General features: G+C 35.9%; 1 protein-coding gene across 16 annotated transcripts in view; it reads right to left on the bottom strand.

Moving 5' to 3' along the window:
• CDC42BPA (CDC42 binding protein kinase alpha) overlaps positions 1-22,343 on the bottom strand; it is a 297,091-nt gene that overhangs the window by 115,220 nt on the left and 159,528 nt on the right. For 15 of the 16 annotated variants that reach the window (XM_088845512.1, XM_088845513.1, XM_055419752.2 and 12 more), the window contains 5 exons: positions 20,180-20,380; positions 18,025-18,273; positions 17,390-17,469; positions 13,706-13,872; positions 2,492-2,614 (listed from right to left, as the gene is read on the bottom strand). In XM_088845512.1, coding sequence (XP_088701638.1) covers positions 2,492-2,614; positions 13,706-13,872; positions 17,390-17,469; positions 18,025-18,273; positions 20,180-20,380 — 820 coding nt within the window. The remainder of the gene's footprint in view (positions 1-2,491; positions 2,615-13,705; positions 13,873-17,389; positions 17,470-18,024; positions 18,274-20,179; positions 20,381-22,343) is intronic. The other variant, XM_055419754.2, reaches the window with a different exon arrangement.

Raw genomic sequence — 22,343 nt, 5'->3', positions numbered from 1 at the left:
ACCACTCTTCTGCAACAAAGTGCTGCAAGTTCTAGCCAGTAAAATAAGAAAAGAAAAAGCACCCAGATCAGAAAGGGCAAAACAAAATTGTTCATATTTGCAGCTGCATAATGGTCAGCAAAGAAAATCCCAAGGAATCTTAAAAACAAACAAAAAAACAAAATAAAAAAACCCTCCAAGAACATATTAATGAGATGCGCTGTGCTAAGCTTAGTTGCTCAGTTGTGTCAGACTCTCCGCAACCCCATGGACTGTAGCCCGCCAGGCTCCTCTATGGGGATTCTCCAGGTAAGAATACTGGAGCGGGTTGCTGTGCCCTCCTCCAAGGGATCTTCCCAACCCAGGGATTGAACCCAGATTTCCCGAGTTGCAGGAGCATTCTTTACCATCTGAGCCATCAAGGAAGCCCATTAGTGAGATAGGTCTATGTAAACAAGTTTTCCAAATCCATATCACCTCTTTGAAGATACATTAGTAACCATACTATCTGGTGACATTTTTTTTTTAATTTTTACACTTCAGTTCAGTTCAGTTCAGTTCAGTCGCTCAGTCGTGTCCGACTCTTTGCGACCCCATGAATCACAGCACGCCAGGCCTCCCTGTCCATCACCAACTCCCGGAGTTCACTCAAACTCATGTCCACAGAGTCGGTGATGCCATCCAGCCATCTCATTCTCCGTCGTCCCCTTCTCTTCCCGCCCCCAACCTTTCCCAGCATCAGAGTCTTTTCCAGTGAGTCAACTCGTCGCATGAGGTGGCCAAAGTATTGGAGTTTCAGCTTTAGCATCAGTCCTTCCAACGAACACCCAGGATTGATCTCCTTTAGAATGGAACGGTTGAATCTCCTTGCAGTACAACGGACTCTCAAGGTTTTATTTTATTTTTTTTCTATTATTTTTCGGCTGCACTGAGTAGCATGTGGAATCTTAGTTCCCTGACCAGGGATCAAACTCATGCCCTCTGCAATAGAAGTGCAGAGTCTTAACCTTGGACCACCAGGGAGTTCCCTGGTGACTTTTTTTAGTGCCATAAAACTCAAATATACTAAGTGCCACATAATGTTTTGGTGTTGACATCGAAGTAAGTTTTTCTATTTATCATATTCCAAATCTTACTCATTTTTAGAAAGATAAACCTACAGGACAGGGAGGCCTGGCGTGCTGTGATTCATGGGGTCGTGGAGAGTCGGACACGACTGAGCAACTGAACTGAACTGAACCCTACAGAAATTTGATGAAGATATTTTTCTTAAAATAACTCTTTAAAAAATAGAAGAGCATAAATTATGCTCAAATTTTAAGTCTCCTTGTATTGTATTTTAATAGTCTCCTTACTATTGTATTTTAAATAGTCCTTTTTATAAAAGAGACTGTCAGATTCCTTCTTTTCTTTACTTGTTTTGGCCTAAAACCACTTTTCTAGAGAGGTCCGACTTGCCTGGCTAAAACAGTATCTTTTTTCTTCCCTCTAATCGTTCTCTCCCCCTGTACTTACTGAGATCATGTGATGCCTTTAAATCCTGCAAAAGGTTTACTCACAGAACAAACCAAAGACCAAACAGTCAGTAAGACTCCATTGATCAGGCAATGAGCCCTCCTCAGCTCTTTATTTCTTTATCCTCATCTCCACCTATTCCACCTGCTTGCTCATTCTGCTCTAGCCACGCCGTCTTCTTATGTTTAATTTGAACTCACAAGGCATATTTTTGACTGTAGGGATTTTGCATTGGTTGAGCTGTCTTCTTGGATCATGTGTTTCCCATTTAACTGTATGGTTAATCCCCTTTACCTTTTTCAATATTTTGCTCACATGGACTACCCTATTTAAAACAATAAAACTTCTCATCTTACACTTTTGACCCATTCTCCTTATTCTCCTCTATTTGTAAGCACTTATCAGCTTCCAACATACCATATCATTTACAAAGGTACATAGTTACTGCTTCATGTCTTGTGCTTGCCCTCCACTCCAGTAAGAATTTTTATTGTTTAGTCCTGCATCCCAAGAACATAAAATAATGCCTAGTATATAAATATTTATTGAATGGAATAAATGATGAATAGATATAATAGGCATATCAACGATTATCATAATTAATTTCAATTAACTTCAGCAACACACTGAAAAATGAACTACTCATTTAAATGCTTTGCCAGACAAGTTTCAACTAATTATTCCAAACTAATAGGTCCTCCCAAAAAGTCATCTTTTATCACTTAAATCTGGGTAAGGTGCTCCTCTTCGTGCACTCTCCATGTACCTGTGTTTATTTTATCTTCTGACCTTTGCCCATGTACTGCAAAAAACTATTTCTTTATCTTTTTCCAAGACCAAAACATGAACTCAGAGCCATTCTTGTTTGCTTTTCCCTCACTGGCATATAGCTTACATCACATAACACATAACAGGTACTCACTAAATGTTTTTTGTGTGAATAAAACACTTAAAAATATCTACTAAACTGAATTAATAATGAATCATAGGAATTTACCTCTTACTTGTTTCCTTAGTTTTTCAATTTCTTCTTTTAAGCTTTTTATTTCTAAATCTTTGCTTGCTGTTAGTGGACCATCAGCAGTTGAATACTGCAGAGCCTGGACAGTCTGCGTTGATTCTTTAAAAAAAAGAAGGAATGAGAAATATACCCACATTCTAAAATTGAAAAATTAATGCCAATATATTTCTTTCTAGGGAAATCCTTATTTAATTCAACTAGTCAAAGCATCTACCCACTAACAAAAAAGCACATAAACAGATTAAAATTAAGCCACAAAACTCCACTAGAGTTATAATGTCACTAGAATTGTAACTATCTACCTTCTAATATGTGTGGTCTTCAGTTTTAAATACTGTTGGTACACTCTGCCAGTGAGTTGACTATTCAGTTCCCTTTCATCCTAGCATAAACTGTCATCAAAATGTATTTCAGATGATATATTAAATACTGAGTCTGGTATATGAAGAGAGGTTTAAAGATGTTAATACAAAATATGTAGAAGAGCTGGCCTTTCAAATTTCATGTATGAAAATGGAGGCCCACCTACAGATGACTTGGCTCATCAACTTAGCTAAAATAAGGATAATTATTTTAACTTGTTGTTCTAATTGAAAGATAAAAAGTACTAAAGAAGCACTAAATCTAGTCAGGCATATTTCCAGACGCCATCAAAAGAGGCAGAAAAAAAGAAATGGTCCTAAAATAGTTATTCTGCCAGCTTATGGAAAGATCCCAAATACTAAATTTCTACCTCACCATAATTTTTTGTTAGCACAAATCATTACTGATTGCTTTAGATTACTAATCTTATGCATATATTGCTTTATGTAACCTATAACTTATATACATATATTACTTATTTACATATATTTAAAAATCCAAGGGACTGTGACATTCAGAAGATGGGAGATTTTCTAATTTACATTCATCATCTGTATAGAGAACAGAATCATTATATTCATATGATGGTGGTCAATATTTGTTCATTTGAATTAAAGGTGTAAGATATACCATATTGTGCATTCAATCATGACCTTTCACATCCAGTATTTTTTACACATTTCTTTTTCTTTGGGTTCAAAAACATGTTAAAAATTGGTACATTCTGTTATTTATTATTTTTAAAAAACATCTTTTCTTTTTTTAAGACATCTAAGTTGAGAGTAGAAAATGGGGAGTCATAAAAATATCCACTGGATATCAGTCGCTTTTTTCCTTCTACAACCCCCACACTGCAGGGTATGGAGGTGCAGGAGGTTTCCTTGTTCCTCTTTGCCACCTCTGTCCTTCCGATAAATCCCAGATCTTCTAAAATGCCCATTACCTGTTTATCATAGTTACCCACTGTCCTTTTCAGTACAACTCTTTTTATTATTATCTTTAGTGACTTTAACAACAAAAGAGACAACCTATCTAGCTGGCTTCACAGGCACACAAATCTGCTATGCAGCCACTGTTAGGGCTGTGTACACAGTAGCTATTCCTCTCTCCAGGTGTTTTAATGAGCGGTCAGGACTTTGAAACAACTATTATTAATACATTAAAGAAAACAAACAAAAAAGTAAACAAACAATGGGGAATTTTAATGGAGAACTGAAAACTGTAAGAATAAAGCAAATGGATATTCCTGAACTAAAAGAGACAATATCTGAAATTAAGACTCATTGAATGGACTTCATATCAGAACAGATATAGTAGATGACTAGACAAATGAACCTAAAGGCAAGTCAGTAGAAAATTAAACACAAAAAAACCTAAGAATGGAAGAAATAAGACTGAGAATAAAAGGAATAAGGGACACAGTCTAAGATATATGTAACTGGAGTCCCAGGAGAGGAGATTGTGAATGGGGCAAAAGAAATATTCAGAGATTATGAACAGAATTTTCTAAAATTGATGAAAGATATCAATCAAGTATTCAGAAGCTCAGTGAATCCCAAACGGGATTTACATTAATACAAGGAAACGGTACCAGGTAGATCATAGCCATCCTGCTTGAAACTGAAGTTAAGGAGAAATACTTAAAAACAGCTGGAGTATATTCAAGAAACCAAGACTAACAGCTGACTTCTCAAATATACTGGAAATCAGAAAACAATGCCATGAAATCTGTAGAGCACTGAAAGAAAACACCTTCCAAGCTAGAATTCTAAACCAGCAAATATTCTTCAAAAATGAAGGCAAAATAAAGGCATCTCAGAAAAACAAAATCTGAGCAATTTAGTCCCAATACATGTAATCATAAGAAACACTAAAAGAAATTTTTCAGACTAAAGAAAAAAGGTTCTGGATGGATACATGGATCACTAGGAGGAGAAAATAAAGAATACAAAAAGAGTAAATATGTGGGTAAATAAAAAGATATTTTAAAAATAAATGAGTAGTAAATATTTAAAGCAAGAATAAAATAAAAGTATTGAAAGGTTTACAACACAGAAACAGGGAAACTATAAAACAACGACATAAAGGGCTGTTATAAGGGTCTGATATTGTTTGTGAAGTGGTAAAACAAAACTTATTTAAAAGACATGTAAAGACCTAATGAAAAAGAAGGGGGCAAGAACATTCACAAGACTGAAAATTCAAATAGACAGTAAATATATGAAAAGATACTCAACCTCATTACCTACAAGGAAAATACAAACTTAAAATCATAGCAAAACTCCAATATACAGATACTAGAACGGTTAAAATTTTGAAAAGCTGACAGTATCTAGCTCTGATGGGAATATACAGTAAGTGAAACTACTGATGCAATTAATCACTTTTGAAAACTCTGCAATATTTCCTAAAGCTGAAAATACACTATCCCATGACCCAGAAATCCTACTGCAAGGTAGATATCCAAGAGAAATAAGTACATATGATCATCAAAAGAAATACATAACAACATTCACAGAAACCATGTTTATAATAGTCAATATCTGGAAATAACTCAAATGTTCAACAACAACCGCTTGGATGAAATGGTCTGAATATCTGTGTCCCCCCCCTCAAAATTCCTATGTTGAAATCCTACTCAAAAATGATGTAATAAGGAGGTGGGGCTTTGGGAGGTGTTTAAGTTATAGTTATAAGAGTGGAACCCTCAAGAATGGGATTACTGCCTTATAAGAAAGAACCCAGAGATCCCTAGCCATTTCCCTCAGGTGAGGACACAGCAAGAAGGCACTGGCTTGACCAAGTGACCATAAATTCTCACTTGACCATGCTGGCACTTTGATCTTGGATTTCCAGACTCCAGACCTCGGAGTAATAAATTTCTGTTGTTTATAAGCCATCCAATCTGTTTTATTTTTTAATAAAAGTCAGAAAAATTCAGACATTGGATAATTTATTTTAGCATTTATGTACAATGTAATACTATACTAAGCAGCAGTTTTTAAAGAGGACAAACTACTGATACACATAACATGGAAAACCATGTTATGAAAAAAAAAATAGACACAAATGACAATATACTGTATGAATGGAGATACTGTATGGCTTCAAGAAAAGGTAAAATTAATCCTGAAAAATTCAGAATACTGTTTACTTCAGAGTTGTAGGTTACAAACTGGGAAGAGAGCATGATGGAACTTTACGCTATGCTAGAAATGTTCTATATACTGATTGGGGTGGAGGTTACATAAAAGTACACTAATACAAACATTTATAGGGAGTACACTTTAGAATACTTGTACACTTTATGCATGTCACCGTTTAAAAGTCAAAACTGAGTGAGGTCAGTATCATGTCCCTGTGAGTCATTCCTTTTTCCTTTCCACTTCAATTTACAATTAATTGGATATCCTCAACTGAACAAAAGTGCTTCTGCCCTGCACCCACATCTGAAAGTGGGTCGACTGGACCTTGGAGGAGGCTACAGATGCAAGGTACTGGCAGCAGTGACCTCTAGCAGAGGAGGTAGAAAGTGAAAGTGATGAGTGAGGGCTAAGTGGGCTGTGAGGAGGGCTACAGCTGGAGGATTTCTGAAGGGGAGAGTGAGGGTAAGAAAGCAAAGAAGGCTGCTCTGTCCACAGATCTCTGGGCTCTTCCACCAAAAAGGTCCAGGTACCAAGCAGACACTTCCTAGACTCTGCCAACAGCTTTTACCATGCACACACTCCAAACTTTAGTGGTGAGTCAGCTCTGGGAAGAGAAACCCAAAATTTGTGCTATAGCGCCACCTTTTGGAAAGCAAAAGAAAGGCTTCTGATTGCTAATCTGCTGAATTAAGGGTCAAAGGAAAACCTTCCCTAAATGAGAAAGGTGTTTGCTACTTCAATGTTATGGCAGAGACACATTTCATGAAACACTATGAAAACCCACGTAATACAGTATCCAAAAAAGAAAATGACAATTTTCTAGGCAACCGTCTCAAAGATACACAATATTGCAATCTAACTGATAAAGAATTCACATTAATTATGAAGAACTTCAACAAGCTACAAGAAAACACAGAAAGGCAACTCAGTGAAGTCAGGAATAAAATTAGTGAATAGAAGGAGCACTTACTAGAGAGACTGATATTACAAAAAAGAACAAAACAAGAATTCTGGAGCTGAAGAACTCAGTGAGTGAGAGGAATACTGCATTGGAAAGCACTGGGAGTAGAACAGATCAGATGGAAGAAAGAATAAGCCATGTGGAGGACAGGAACTGAGAAATGATTTGGGTGTAAGGGGAGTGAGAACTAAGTTTTTTTTAAAGTAAAGAAACCCGACAAGAGTTATCAGACTGCATTTAAAAAGTAAAAATAAGAATAATGGGTATACCAGAAGGAGAAGAGACGGAGACAGGGGCAGAGAGTTTATCTGATGAAATAATAGCTGAGAACTTCCCAAACCTGGAGAAAGAACTGGACACACAATTCTATGAAGCTAATAGAACACCTTGCTGTCCCAATGCAAAAAGATCTTTTCCAACACATTTTAGGATGAAAACTGTCAAAAGTCAGTATTAATGAATTTTAAAGGCAGCAGGGGAAAAAAGAAAGTACCCTACAAAAGAATCTCCACTAGGTAATAAGCAGATTTCTCAGCAGAAACTCTACAGGCCAGGAGAGAGCAGAATAATGCTTTCAAAGCATTGAAAGATAAAAGTTCCTAGTCAAGAATACTCTACCTGGAAAAGCTATTCTTCAGATATGAAAGAGAAATAAAGGTTTTCCTAGACAAATAAAAGCTGAGAGTTCACCACCACTAGAAATGCTGAAAGGAGTTCTCCAAGCCGAAACAAAAAAGATGAAAATACACAAGACTCTAAATACAGTCAGAATTAGAAAACTGTAACTGTATTTTAGAATAGTGTGTTAATTAATTATAGCATAAATGTTAAAGGAAAAAAGCATTAAAACTTACTATAGCTACTACCATTTGGTAGCAAATTCACAGCATAAAAAGTGATCATTTGTGACATCAAAAATATAATAGGAGATATAAACTGATGAAACCTCTATAGGTGAGTGAAGATGGGTTGCTATCAGCAGAGAAAGGACTAGTTTATCAATTAGATATTTTATGTAAATGTCATGGCAAAGACAAAGGGAAAATTTAGAGGAAAGACATGACATAAAAAAGGGAACAATGAGCAAATCACCATTGTAAATCATCAACTTACAAAGGTAGACAAAAAAAGAAGAAAATACCCAATGGAGATACAAAATAACCAGAAGGCAAAAGATCAATGGTAGTAATAAGTCCCTACATACCAATAATCACCCTAAATGGATTGAATTTACCAAACAAAAGGCACAAAGTGGATGACTGGAAAAAAAAATTCAAGTTCCAACTATATGCTGCCTACAAGAGACTCATTTCAGCTCTATCAACAAAAATAAGCTCAAAGTGAAGGGATGGAAGATAGTATTTCAGAAAGCAAAACAAAATGAGTGTAGCCATACTTATATCAGACAAAATACACTTCAGCCAAAAACGATAACAAAGAGACAAAGAAGGTCATTATAATGAAAAAGGGGTCAACACATCAGGAAGATATAACAACTCCAAACAGCAGAGCACCAAAATATATTAAATACTAGCAAACCCTAGGAGAGAAACAGACAACAGAATAATAGTAGGGGACTTCAGTATGCCACTCTCAGCAATGATAAAATGTACAAACAGAAAATCAACAAGGAAATGTTGGAAATGAACCATCTTAGAAAAATAGGTTTAACAAACATATAAAGAATATTCCATACAACAGCAGCAGAATATACATTCTTCTCAAGTGCATACAGAACATTCTCCTGGACAGATCATATGACAGGACAAAAAACATATCTTTACAAACATAAAAAGACTGCAATCACACCAATTATCTTCACTGGTCACAATGGTATAAAAACAAAAATTGATAAAAAGAGGAAAGTGAGAAGATCTACAAACATGTGGAAACTAAACAATATACTTCTGAACAACCAATGGGTGAAAGAAGAAATCAAGAGGAAAAAAAATCTCAAAACTAATGAAACTGGAAATATGACATTATCAAATTTGTGGGATGCAGCAAAGCAGTTTGACAGGAAAATTTATTGCCAAAAAAATGCATTTATTAAAATATTAGAAATATCTCAAATAACCTAACTTTACATCTCAAGGAATTAAATAAGAAGAACAAATTAAGCCCTTGAATGGCGTCACTGAGTTGATGGACATGAGTTTAAGCAATCTCCAGGAGTTGGTGATGGACAGAAAAGCCTGGCATGCTGCAGTCCAAGGGGTCGCAAAGAGTTGGACATGACTGAACTGAACTGAAAGTTGGCAGAAAGAAGGAAATATAAAGCCCAGAGCTGAAATGAATGAAATAGACAAGAAAAACTACCAGGAGGATCAATCAAATTAAAAGCTGGTTGTTTGAAAAGACAAAAAAAAGTGACAAAACTTTCTGAAAGAGGAGACATTACACGGGATGCTATAGAAATACAAAGGCTCGTAAGAGACTACTATGAATAACTGTATGCCAAGAAATTACATAACCTAGAAGAAGCGAACACATTTCTAGAAACAAAACTGACCAAGACTGAATCACGAAAACTGGAAAATCTGAACAGACCAATAACGAGTAAAGAGACTGAATCAATAATCAGAAACCTCCCAAAAAGAAAATCTCAGGACCAGATGGCTTCATTGATGAATTTTACCAGTCATTTTAAGAATAATTAACATCAATCCTCCTCTTTTCCAAAATACCGAGGAGGAGGGAACACCTCCAAACTCATTCTATGAAGCCAGCATTACCTTGATACCAAAATACCAAAACCAGATAAGGAGACCACAAGAAAACCACAGCTGTCCCTTGAGCAGCACCACTTTGTACTGCACAGGTTCATTTATACACAAATTTTTTCAGTAAATATGTACTACATGATCCCCAGTTGGTTGAATCTGCAGATGCAGAACCATGGTTACAGAGGAACAACTGTAAAGTTATACACAGATTTTTGACTGCACAGGGCTTGTGTCACACACCCCTGTGTTGTTCAAGGGCCAACTGTATTAACCAATATCTCTGAATATAGATGTAAGGTTTTTCAGTAAAATATTAGCAAATCAAATTCAAGAACACATTAAAAGGATTATACACCATGATCAAATGAGATTTTCCCCTGGTATGCAAGAATAGCTCAACACACACAAAACAATAAATGTAATGCATCACATCAATAAATTGAAAGAAAAAAATCACATGATCTGAAAACTTCAATAGATGCAGAAAAAGCATTTTTAAAAATATAACATCCTTTTATGATGAAAACCCTTAAAAGGTTGGTTAAAGAAGGAACATAACTCAACACAGTAAAGGCCATATACAACAAACCCACAGATAATATTATACTCAATGGAGAAAAACTGAAAGATTTTCCTCTAAGATCCAGAATAAGAAAAGGATGGCCATTCTTACTACTCTTATTCAATATACAGTACTAAAATTCCTAGCTATAACAATTAAGCAAGAAAAAAAAAGGCACTGAAATTGAAAAGAAGTAAAATTGTCAGTAATCGCCAATGTGATTTTATAGGTATAAATCTCAAAGAGGCAACCAAAAAAAGTGTTGGAATTAATCAACTATTTTGGTTAAGTGTAGGATACAAAATTAACATATAGGAATTAGCTGCATTCCTTTACACTAATAATGAATATTTGATAAATAAATAAAACTATCCCATTCACAATAGCATCAAAAGCAAAACTACTCAGGAATAAACTTAACCAAGGATGTGAAAGATATGTACAATAAAAATGACAAGACTTTGCTAAAAGAAATTGAAGAAGATACAAACAGAAAGACATCCCATGTTCATGGATCAGAAGATTTAATACTGGTAAAATATACATACTACCAAACCCATCTACAGAATCAACACAACTTGCATCAGAATACCAAAGGCATTCTTCATAAAATAGAAGAAACAATCCTAAATGTTTGTGGAACCATGAAAAACACTGAATATTAAAAGCAATTTTGAGAAAAAAGAACAAACCTGGAAGTATCCCGATTTCAAACTATATTACAAAGCCATAATGTTAAAAATAGTAGTGTACTGGCACAAAACAGACACAGAGACCAATGGAATAAAGAGCCCAGAGTTAAACCCCAGTACATACAGCCAACTGATACTTGACAAGGGAGTCAAGAACCTGATACGGAAAAGACAGTCTTTTCAACAAATGGTGCTGGGAAAACCAGAGAAACACATGCAGAACACTGAACTGGACTTCTAACTCATACTACTCATGAAAATCAACTCAAAATGTTTCAAAAACTTCCGTAAGATCCAATACCATACGTTTCATAGATGAAAATGTAGTAAAAAAAAAAAAAAGCTCCTTAACACAGGCCATGGCAATGATTTTTTTTGGATATGATGTCAAAAATACAACAAAAGAAAAAAAAATCAATAGACTGTATCAAACTCAAGAGTATCTGTATAGCAAAAAAAAAAAAAAAAAAGGAAAAAAATAGAATGGCAGAAAATTTTTGCAACTGTACATTGGATAAAGGGTTAATATCCAAAGTATGGAGAAGGCAATGGCAAGCCACTCCAGTACTCTTGCCTGGAAAATCCCATGGACGGAGGAGCCTGGTAGGCTGCAGTCCATGGGGTCGCTACGAGTCAGACAAGACTGAGCGACTTCACTTTCACTCTTAACTTTCACACATTGGAGAAGGAAATGGCAACCCACTCCGGTGTTCTTGCCTGGAGAATCCCAGGGACAGGTGAGCCATAGAACTCACACAACTTAATAACAAAGAAGCAAGCAATCTGACTTCTAAAAGGGCAGAAAAACTAAACAGACATTTCTCCAAAGAGAACATTATAAATGAGCAACAAAACACATTAAAAGATGCTTAACATCACTGATCATCTGAGAAATGCAAATCAAAACCACAATGAGATATCACCTCACACCTGTTAGAATATCTAACAAGAGACAACATGTGTGGGTAAGGATGTGGTGAAAAGGGAACCCTTATAGAAGCTGGAAAACTATATGGAGGGTCCTCAAAAATTCAAAAATAAATCTACCTTAAAGATATAGCAATTCTACTTCTGGGTATATACCTAAAGAAAATGAAAATAGATGTTTGAAAGGTTTGAGTTCAGGACAAATCAGCAAATGAGACTGGAAACAGTTGGCTTATTAAGAAAAAGAAAACCAGGAGATAAAGTGTTCCAAAAGCCAAGAAAAAGTGCTATCAGGAGAGGAATATGATCAACTGGGTCAAATTCTGATAGGCGAGAAGACGAAGACTGGGAAATAATCATTGGATTTTGCAACACAGGCTAGAGAAATGAACTAAGGAAAAAAAGCAGGATTGCTGGGCAGCATCAAGATCTTAGTAAATTTGAGATTACTTTTCAAGAATTCCAAGTGGGATTAGCTGGCATGTTGTGTGTTTTCAGTAAGCAAATTTCAGCCACATAGTTAAATGCAAAGTATTTAAACATGGTTGGGGTTCTGCCAAAGGAGTGTGACTAACAGAAAGAGGAGCAATAGATTTACGAGTGTAAGGGTGTAATTAAGATTGACCAAGAATGAGATCTGAGGGTATAAGGGGAATAGGGAAAGGGTGATAGAATTATAGGTAACGGTGGAATTGAAGGACATCACAGTTAAGATACCAGAGAGAGTTAACTAGAAAATTACGAGCAGGAATATACAGAAGGTTTGCTTGAAATTGAGATTAATAAAGAATTTTAGACACTGTAATCTAAGATATGTCTTACTACCACCAGAAGGAGTGGCAGAGGGAGGGTGGAGAACAAGCTCACTGAAAGTGAAGAATCAACAAGGAAGTCAGAATATTAAAAGGTTCACTAATGTGCATTTTAAAATCACCAAATATTACAACAGCAGTGACACTGTCCATTCCGTTCTGTCGCTCAGTCGTGTCCGACTCTATGCGACCCCGTGGACTGTAACCTACCAGGCTTCTCCGTCCATGGGATTCTCCAGGCAAGAATACTGGAATGGGTTACGGTTTCCTTCGCCAGGGGATCCTCCCGACCCAGGGATTGAACCCGGGTCTCCCGCATTAGAGGCAGACGCTTTAACCTCTGAGCCACCAGGGAAGCCCAGTGACACTGTAGAGAATGACAGTTCACTAGAAGCTAGAATTTTTAAGGACTTTATTTTTGAGGAAATACGGTAGGGAGTCTTATATAAAGTGTTACTATAGGATGAGAAGGGCTCCGTTTTCATTAGCAGTATTGAATACTACTTTCCTTTCCCCAGAGGTATTTATTCCCACAGATTTATATACATAAATACGTACTTGTGGGAAACAAATGCTATTTTGTTGTTTACTGTTAATTTTGTGAGTTTACATAAGTGGTATTAAACTGTATGAGCTTCCCTGGTGGCTCAGACGGTAAAGAAATCTGCCTGCAATGTGGAAGACCTGGGATCGATTCCTGGGTTGGGAAGATCCCGTAGAGAAGGGCATGGCAACCCACTCCAGTATTCTTGCCCGGAGAATCCCCATGGACAGAGGAGCCTGGTGGGCTACAATCCATGGAGTCACAAAGAGTTGGACATGACTGAGCAACTAAGCACAGCAACACAGCATTATACTGTACTTATACTGTATTCGGCATAAATTTCATTTTTCCATTTAATAAAAAAAGTTCTTTTCAAGATAAAACAATCACAATAAACAGTTTCTACATTGTGAGTCCAATACAAAAAGGGAAAACATTATCTTTAAAATATATTTACCTTGAAGCTTTCTACTAAGTTCAAGTTTTTCCTGCTCAAGGCGCTTAATTCTTCTTTCATAAGCTTCAGTTGCTAAGTTGTTATCTAGAGTCCTCTGCACATTAACATCGAGATCCAATGGCGTGGGACCAGCTGTAACTCTTAAACAGCTCCGATCAGAAAGAACACTGGAAAAAAAAAAGGGGGAAAATATGGGTTTACACTGAAATAATAAGTCTGAAGAGAAAAGATAACCTTCTGAAATAGTTCATTTAGAACATGGATTTGAACATCTAGTTACAGCTAGCCATCTGGAGTGATTACAAAGTACTTTTTTTTTTTTTTCCCCAAAATCACCATAAACAACCTTTTGGAAGCAGGGGCTATGCCACATGGCTTTCAGGATCTTAGTTTTCCAACCAGGGATCAAACCCAGGCTACTTGCAGCGGAAGCACCACGTCCTAAATCCACCAGAGAATTCCTTAGAAGCATTTTTGAAAATAAAAACTTAAACAGTCCCAATTATCTTGAATTTATTCTAGTAACCATAAATTATAAAATGAAGCTTGCTGAAGGGTTACTGGTAGCTTAAAACAATGTGACCACCTAAGTGAAACAGCAATTAAAAGCACCAACCATGGTCCTCTGTGTAATTATAAAATGCTTTCATAAGCTACTTATATAAAATGCTTCATAAGCAAAGATACACTGCTCAACACAAGGAATATAGCCAAAAATAATTACTATAAATGGAATATAACTTTAACTATTGTGAATTAGTATACTGTATATCTGTAACTTGTATATCAACTATACTTTGATTAAAAATTTTTAAGTGAAATGCTTTAACTCAATACAATTTAATTTAAAACATTTGAAGTGTTGGACATGCAGCAGTGAGCAAAACAGACAAAATGTGCCCATATAGAGGCTTTTATTCCAGTGGCAGAGAAAAAAATAAACAAACAAGGAAATACTTAGTACATGGCAATGTTAATAGGCTAAGAAGAAAACAAAAAACAGGAAAGGAAGGAAACTTCATTTCCCCTTTCTGCCTTTTGAAATGAAGTATTGAGGGGGAGTAAATTAAAATGTAGATAAAGTGGTCAGGAAAGTCATCACTCAGAAAGTAACCTTGAAAAAGTCCAGAAAAAATAAGTGGCCAAAATAAGTGGCCCTGTCAAGGTAATATGAGAGGAAAGACATTCCCGGCAAATGGAATAGAAGTACAAACACACCATCAAGTGTACTTCAATAAAATAAACTTAATACAAGAAAAAAAGAAGTGCAAAAGTCCTGAGGCAAGAGTTCTCTGGCATGTTCACAGGCCAGAAAGGAGACCTGTGGGGTTGCAAAGTGAGCAAAGGCAGGAGTAGTAGGAAATAAAACGAGAAAGATAAAGTGAGCCTTGTTGGGTCTCATAAGAACTTTGTTTGAAGCCACCGGAGGTGGGGGCAGTGAGGATTGGTCCTGCATGGGTGAGTGACATACCATGACTTACGTTTAGCAGAATCAGTCAGATAGGTTCAGAGAAATATAAGAAATGACATTATGAACATCTGAAGTAGGTGATTAAGAGAGATTTTAAGTAGAAGAGAGGCCTCAGCTGGAAATATACATTTTAGAAGTCATCAGCAAATACCACCTAGGGGAGCATCAGAGAGTATAAATGGAAAAGATTCAAAGACGAAGCCACAAGCCACAGGAAATTAGGAGGAATGTGGAGAATGAGTGGGAGTGGCCAGAAAGACAAGGAGAAATGAGGCAAGTGTTCTGGAAAGTGTCGTAATGGGAAGGAGCTGTGGCAAGGAGATGAGACTAGGCAAATAAGGATGATTAGGACCAAAGAAATGACCACCAAATTTAGCGCTGTGGAGGCCAGTGGTGAAATCAATTTCGCAAAATCAGTTTGCGACATGTGATGGGAGCACAAACTTGACTGGAATGGTACCAAGAAAGAAGAGGATGAGAAAAATGGACAAAGTCAGGGCAACAGTTTGAAGTAATTTTGCTGTACTGAAGAGCATAAAAATGGTTGGTAGCAGGTAAAGAAAGTTGGATTAAGAGAGATTTTGTATTTTGTTTTAAGATGAAAGAAAAACCTACATTTTGTGAGCTGATGGAAACGATCTGTTATGCGAATTACACAAAAGGGAAATTTTATGATGTAACAGCAACGCACTAGAGTAAGCAAGAAGGAACAGAAGGGATGGGCGCTAGGTAGGGAGCTCACACAGTCATACATATAAAGAAGAGTATATGGGTCTAGAGGTATGTAGGCTGTTAATGAGGTGATGCGGCTTGTGGAAGCTGTCTGCTGATCGCTGCAATCTCTCTGTGAAAGAAGAAGTGAGGTCATCAGGTGAGAGTAAGAATGACAGAGGTTTCAGAGGAAAAGTTCAGTTCAGTTCAGTTCAGTCGCTCAGTCGTGTCCAACTCTCCGCGACCCCATGAATCACAGCACGCCAGGCCTCCCTGTCCATCACCAACTCCCGGAGTTCACTCAAACTCATGTCCACAGAGTCGGTGATGCAAAGTAGGAAATAGTTACCTAGGAGAGTGAAGAGTGAATACACTAGGGTAATACAGTATATTTGCCAGGCAGCAATAAGGGGCACTTGGGATTGGTAATCATGAACTTAAAGTAAGATCACTAAGAGTACTCAGATATTTTTCTCTAGACAATTTGAACTGCACAGGTACAGGCAGAAAACTTGAGTTGTAATAAGGAATGGTAACTTAGCAAAACCAGTGTCATAGAATGAGATAGTCAAGGTACTGAGAAGTACCCAAAGGGTGACTGTAATCATTCTCAACAAAATTTAAGGAATGGTAAGGAGGAAAGAGACTTCCCTTGTGGCTTCAGCTGGTAAAGAATCCGCTTGCAATGCAGGAGACCCGTGTTCGATCCCTGGATTGGGAAGACACCCTGAAGAAGGGAAAGGCTACCAACTCCAGTATTCTGGCCTGAAGAATTCCATGGACTGTACAGTCCACGGGGTCACAAAGAGTTGGACATGACTGAGCAACTTTCACTTTCATGAGGAAGAAAGAGAAGATACAAATAGAATGAGGGTCAGTGGAAAAAGGGCTAAGATCGATGGGTTGAAAGACTGATGTTCGGAACCTAGAAAATATTTCTTCAACAGCCTGTTGCTGCTGCTGTTAAGTCGCTTCAGTCGTGTCCGACTCTTGTGAAACCCCATAGACGACAGCCCACCAGGCTCCCCCTTCCCTGGGATTCTCCAGGCAAGAACACTGGAGTGGGTTGCCATTTCCTTCTCCAATGCATGAAAGTGAAAGTGAAGTCGCTCAGTCGTGTCCAACTCTTAGCGAACCCATGGACTGCAGCCTACCAGGCTCCTCTGTCCATGGGATTTTCCAGGCAAGAGTACTAGAGTGCGGTGCCACTGCCTTTTCCACTTCAACAGCCTAAGACTCTTCTAATTCCTGTTCCACTGCTAACAGATTCTGCGCTCTCTCTGTGTTCTATTCTTTCTCCCTATAAAATGAGTTAAGATTCTTTTTTTTTTAATATGTTTTATTCACTTTGTAATGTTTAACTTTTCCTAGAAGCAGCTTCAACCTATTAAAAAAAATTTTTTTTTACTTACAAGGCTCTCTTATGCATTATAGTTTTAAAACCTCAATTCATTTTTAATTTGCTTTAAATTATCCAAATCACATTAACTTTTCAAACTTACCAGCTACTAGTATATGTAAAACCAACAAATGGCAGATGGTGACCAGAAAAGGCAGTATGTGTTGGTGGGGGCATCGTTTCCTAAAGGAGGAAGAAATATCTGGTAAAAAAATGAATAACTATAAACTGTAGACTGGGCTATAAAAATTCACTGTCAACAATTTACAAACACTGATAAGTTTGGTCTAGACATTCAGTGATAAAAAATTGAGACCATAAACACTGCTACTGTAGAATTCTAATAAAAAGAAAAGAAAGATTTAAAGTCTGATGGATATTGAGAGTACAATCATTACTCATGTATTCCATATATGTGAATTTGCCTAGTTGTTAAAATTTATTTGTAATCCCAAACCAATATTCACAAATACTTTTGTAGTTATTTTCAGATATTTGCAGAGCAAAGAAAAATTTGCACTGCCCTACACACATGTTCCCAGCCAGAGCTGAACCAGGAGATGCTCTGCCCTTTTGTTTCAGATCTCATTCAGTAAGCAAGCGGTTTTTTTCAAGGTCTACCTGTGCCTTGACAACTGTTGAAGTGATAAATGGTAAGGTGGCCTATAAAATTACTTTATAACCATATATTTTTTAAAAAAGCAGAGAGACAGAACTTCTTTAAACAATCATACTCACAGAATTCTTTAAACAATCATCATCCACATCAAAATTCGACGTATCTGTTGGGCTACTAACTTCCGGAATATAAGGTGCTTCACAGTTTCGAATATTATCCCAATCAATTCCATTGAAAAATGGGTGCTTCTTAAAGTCTTCTATTCCATTTTGACCAAGTCGATGTTCTCTGCTACAGATGAGTCTTCGAATAAGATCCTTAGCATTTTCAGACACATCACTCACTTGAGGGGGAAACTGAAACCTCTCCTAAATAGAGAATAATAGAAACAAAATATAAATCACTAATTTACTAAGCAGGTTGATGCTAACATTGACCTTCTTAAAAATATATTTTCTTTTAAAAATATCTAATAAATATGTACTGGTACAAAGTACTGACACTAAAGGAGATTCAAGAACAAATTTAAAAGGATCGTTTTCCTAAAAGAACTTTTCATATGTAACTTAGTCATACATGTACTACAGAAAGAATAAATGTAAAAACTCCTTAAATAAAGGAGTCAAAATAAAAAGAGTTCACTAAATGTAATAGAATTTACATAATCAACAGTATATGTGATTATGATAATGATTATGATATTATGATATCATAATCAATATTATGATATTGATTATATGATAACATTCATATAAGTCACACACTAATGATTCATACTAAACATTTATAAAGAATGTAACATGTACTACTAGAAGTATGTTACTTGTTTAGCTCATTTAATCCTCAGAGCAACTGTATTACTCATTTATAGAAAAGGAAACAAAGAAACAGTTAAAACAATTGCTCAAGGTTACATAATCAATGGTAGAGCTAAGATTTGAACTGAAACTGTTTGATTCCAGAATCTTTGCTCTCAACAACCATGTTACAGTACAATGACTTCTATCAGAAATGCTTTACATGCTATTGACAACTTTGGGGCTATTTCTTGTTTTCAAACTCTTTATAACTATTTAGCAGATTATCTTCGCAGCTAGACAGAAAAGCATCAACTTCGTAAAACTAACATATATATATATATAATACATATATTTGGGGCTTCCCTGGTGGCTCAGTAGTAAAGAATCCACTTGCAATGCAAGAGACCTGGGTTCAATTCCTGGTTTAGAAGATCCCCTGGAGAAGAAAATGGCAACCCATTCCAGTAGTCTTGGGAAATCCCATGGACAGAGGAGCCTGGCGGGTTACAGTCCATGGGGTCACAAAACAGTCGGACATGACTTAGCAACTAACAACAACAACAACTATATATATAGCAATTAATTATAATTGTACTACCACAACAAATTAAAAAGAACATTACCACTCCCTTTATGGGATATTCCTATTCATATTCTAGGTTTTTGCAATTACAATCTTCTGAGACTGATAATTAGAGTCTCCCTCTTCTTATACAATCTATTTCATTTAGTAGTAAATGGATTAAAATTTTATTCTTTCCTGCTATGCATCTGGACTGTTTCCAATGTTTGATGATCATAAATAATACTGGGATAAGTATTCTTACACATATAGCTTTGTTCTATGAATATTTCCTTATGGTAGATTCTTAGTATTGAAGGTACTCAACCAAAAGTTTTAACCATTTCTTTCTAAGGTTGTTGATGAATACTTACAGACTTCTTGACAGAAAGATTATATCAACTTACACCCCTGTCAATGATGACTAACACTGTTCTTTTCAATGGATCACTTATAGTAACAAGTACTATTTTCTTTTCATCTTTGCCAATTTGACAGGGAGAAAAAATACACCATTCTTATTTTAATTTGGCTTTCATGTATATATTACTATTAAGATCGAGGATTTTAAATGCATTCTAGTCATGGTTATAATTATACTACAGTAATAATGATATATAAATTGCCTGCTCAGGATCTTTGTTACTCTACTGGAGAGATCATTTAATTTTCTACTTATTAGCATCTTTGATAAATTACAAGGTGAGGACTAACAATTTTATGCATACTTTATAGATTTTTTAAAAATAATTTATGGATTTTGATTACTCATGTTTGTCATGTTCCCTACTAGCATAGAAATTAGATTATTTATTGTTTTTGGAAAATTATTCTCTATTTAAATATCACATTTGAATTTTATTATATATATTATTTGCCATACTAATATGAAAAATAGTAAAATATACTAACTTTGTGATTCATGATTTTTCCATATGTTTCCACCAGAGATTCTGCATAAAATGGTGTTTCTCCATAAAGCATTTCATACATACAGACCCCCAAAGACCACCAGTCACACTCAGGTCCATATCTGCCTTTTCCATCTTCCATGGCTTGAAGGATTTCAGGAGAGATATAATCTGGAGTTCCAACAGCCACTGAGGATTGGACCTGAAGAAGTTCACATTGTTAGTAATCAACCATAATATATTAGAAATAAATAATTATTTTAATTAGAAATGTTTATATTTACATAGAAACACAATAAGCACTATTTCATAACAACTTCAATTTTGTCATTATCTGAACTTAGTCTCCTTGTGCATATAAGTTAAAACATATATAATCACCACACCAACAAATTCTCCAGAATTTTAACACCATAGAATGTTTATTATAGCTGTTACTTAGTTGACTACACTTAAGAGTAAAAATATATGATTTGAACACCACAGCCACAAACCACAAATTGAATATTTATTTTAGAACATTCTTATTATTGATATTATCTGTCCAACATTGTCATATATTAAGTGGAACTTTGAAAATTTTACAATTTATTATGTGGGGGAAAAAACAGAAAAAAACCTGGCTACTATTATAAACAGCTTGGAGATTATTTTAAAACATTTTAAAGATAATCTAACTAAATAAATGCTAATAATGTCCTGCAAATTATTTATTTATTTAAAAAATTGTAAAAGGGGAAAAATATTCTTCAAAACACTGAGTCTACCAGTTCAGGGTCGATGCATGTTACAGGATGCTCGGGGCTGGTATGCGGGGATGACCCAGAGGGAGGATAAAGGGAGGAAGGAGGTGGGAGGGGGGTTCGGGACGGGGAACTCATGTACACCTGGGGTGGATTCATGTCAATGTATGGCAAAATCAACCAATATAATATTGTAAAATAATTAGCCTCCAATAAAAATAAAAAAAAAAAAACACTGAGTCTAAACAGAGAACATACAATTATGGCAAGGTAGATATAACTTAGAAAGCAAGAGCAAAAAACAGATCCTGGGCACATATCTTTTAAGGTATCCCAAAATAAAAGAAAATTAGTTCTTTATATGTTTTTAGAGAACATACCAAGAAATGAACATTCTCAAGATAAAATAATGGTTAATATTCTGAATTTCCTAAAGTACCATTCTTAATAATCATTAGAACAGACTTCTTTGGCAATACTGAGATTAAGTAACTTGAAAATTCTTAAAAATACTAGATAAAATATAACAACCATTTTCTAAATGTATAAATGAGCCTTTAAATAAAGAGACATTCTTAGATATAGGTAATCAAGAAATGATTGGAAACCAGGGCAATAAGCATTAGAGCAGGAGTGCAGTTGGGAAATTGTTTTCGTTTTCTAGGTACTTGACTTTTAACATATACATAAGGTCAAAAGGAAAGATCCTGTGCTTACTTGACGTTTGAAGTAAAAGCCTACCCCATATAATCTTTATCCTAAAAGGTGTGTGTGTGCGCACATGTGTTAGTCAGTCAGCCGTTTGCTCAGTCGTGTCTGACTCTTTGTGACCCCAAGGATTGCAGCCTGCCAGACTACTCTGCCCATGGAATTCTCCTGGCATAAATTCTGGAGTGGGTAGCCAATCCCTTCTCCAGGCCTAAAGGGTATGTTGTAAGTAAAAAGGTGAATTTCAAAAGCTGCCATTCAGCAGAGAAAGACAGTGACATATGCGAAAAAAAATTTACTCCTTTAGAAATTCGTAACTTTTAGGTCACATAGAACTACCACTTGGGATTCAAATGCACAGGACTTCTGTGGTTCAGAAATTCTCAGGCCAAGAAACTGGCAAAATACTGGCATCAGGTTAGGTGCCCCTAGAAAGCGTCTCATAACAGATTCAAAACTACCCGGAGGATACATGCTCAAACGTGGCTTCATATAATTCTCACACATAAAAATTCACTAAAAGATGAGTTCAGAATACGGTAATATAACTCAATGAGGAAACATTGCATTTATGAGCAAAAGCCAGAAATCCAAACAAACAACACAATCAGACCTCAAACATCATCAGTTCCACTTCATCAAATAAGTATGCTAAAAATTATTAGATGTTAAAAAATCTAAAGCATAAGAAAAAGCTGAAAAAAATAAAGTCCT

Source organism: Moschus berezovskii, chromosome 17, assembly GCF_049115385.1.
Source record: "Moschus berezovskii isolate FMDL1 chromosome 17, NW_MosBer_1.0, whole genome shotgun sequence".
In the NCBI taxonomy this organism is placed as follows: Eukaryota; Metazoa; Chordata; class Mammalia; order Artiodactyla; family Moschidae; genus Moschus; species Moschus berezovskii.
This window is presented reverse-complemented; position numbering and strand designations above follow the sequence as displayed.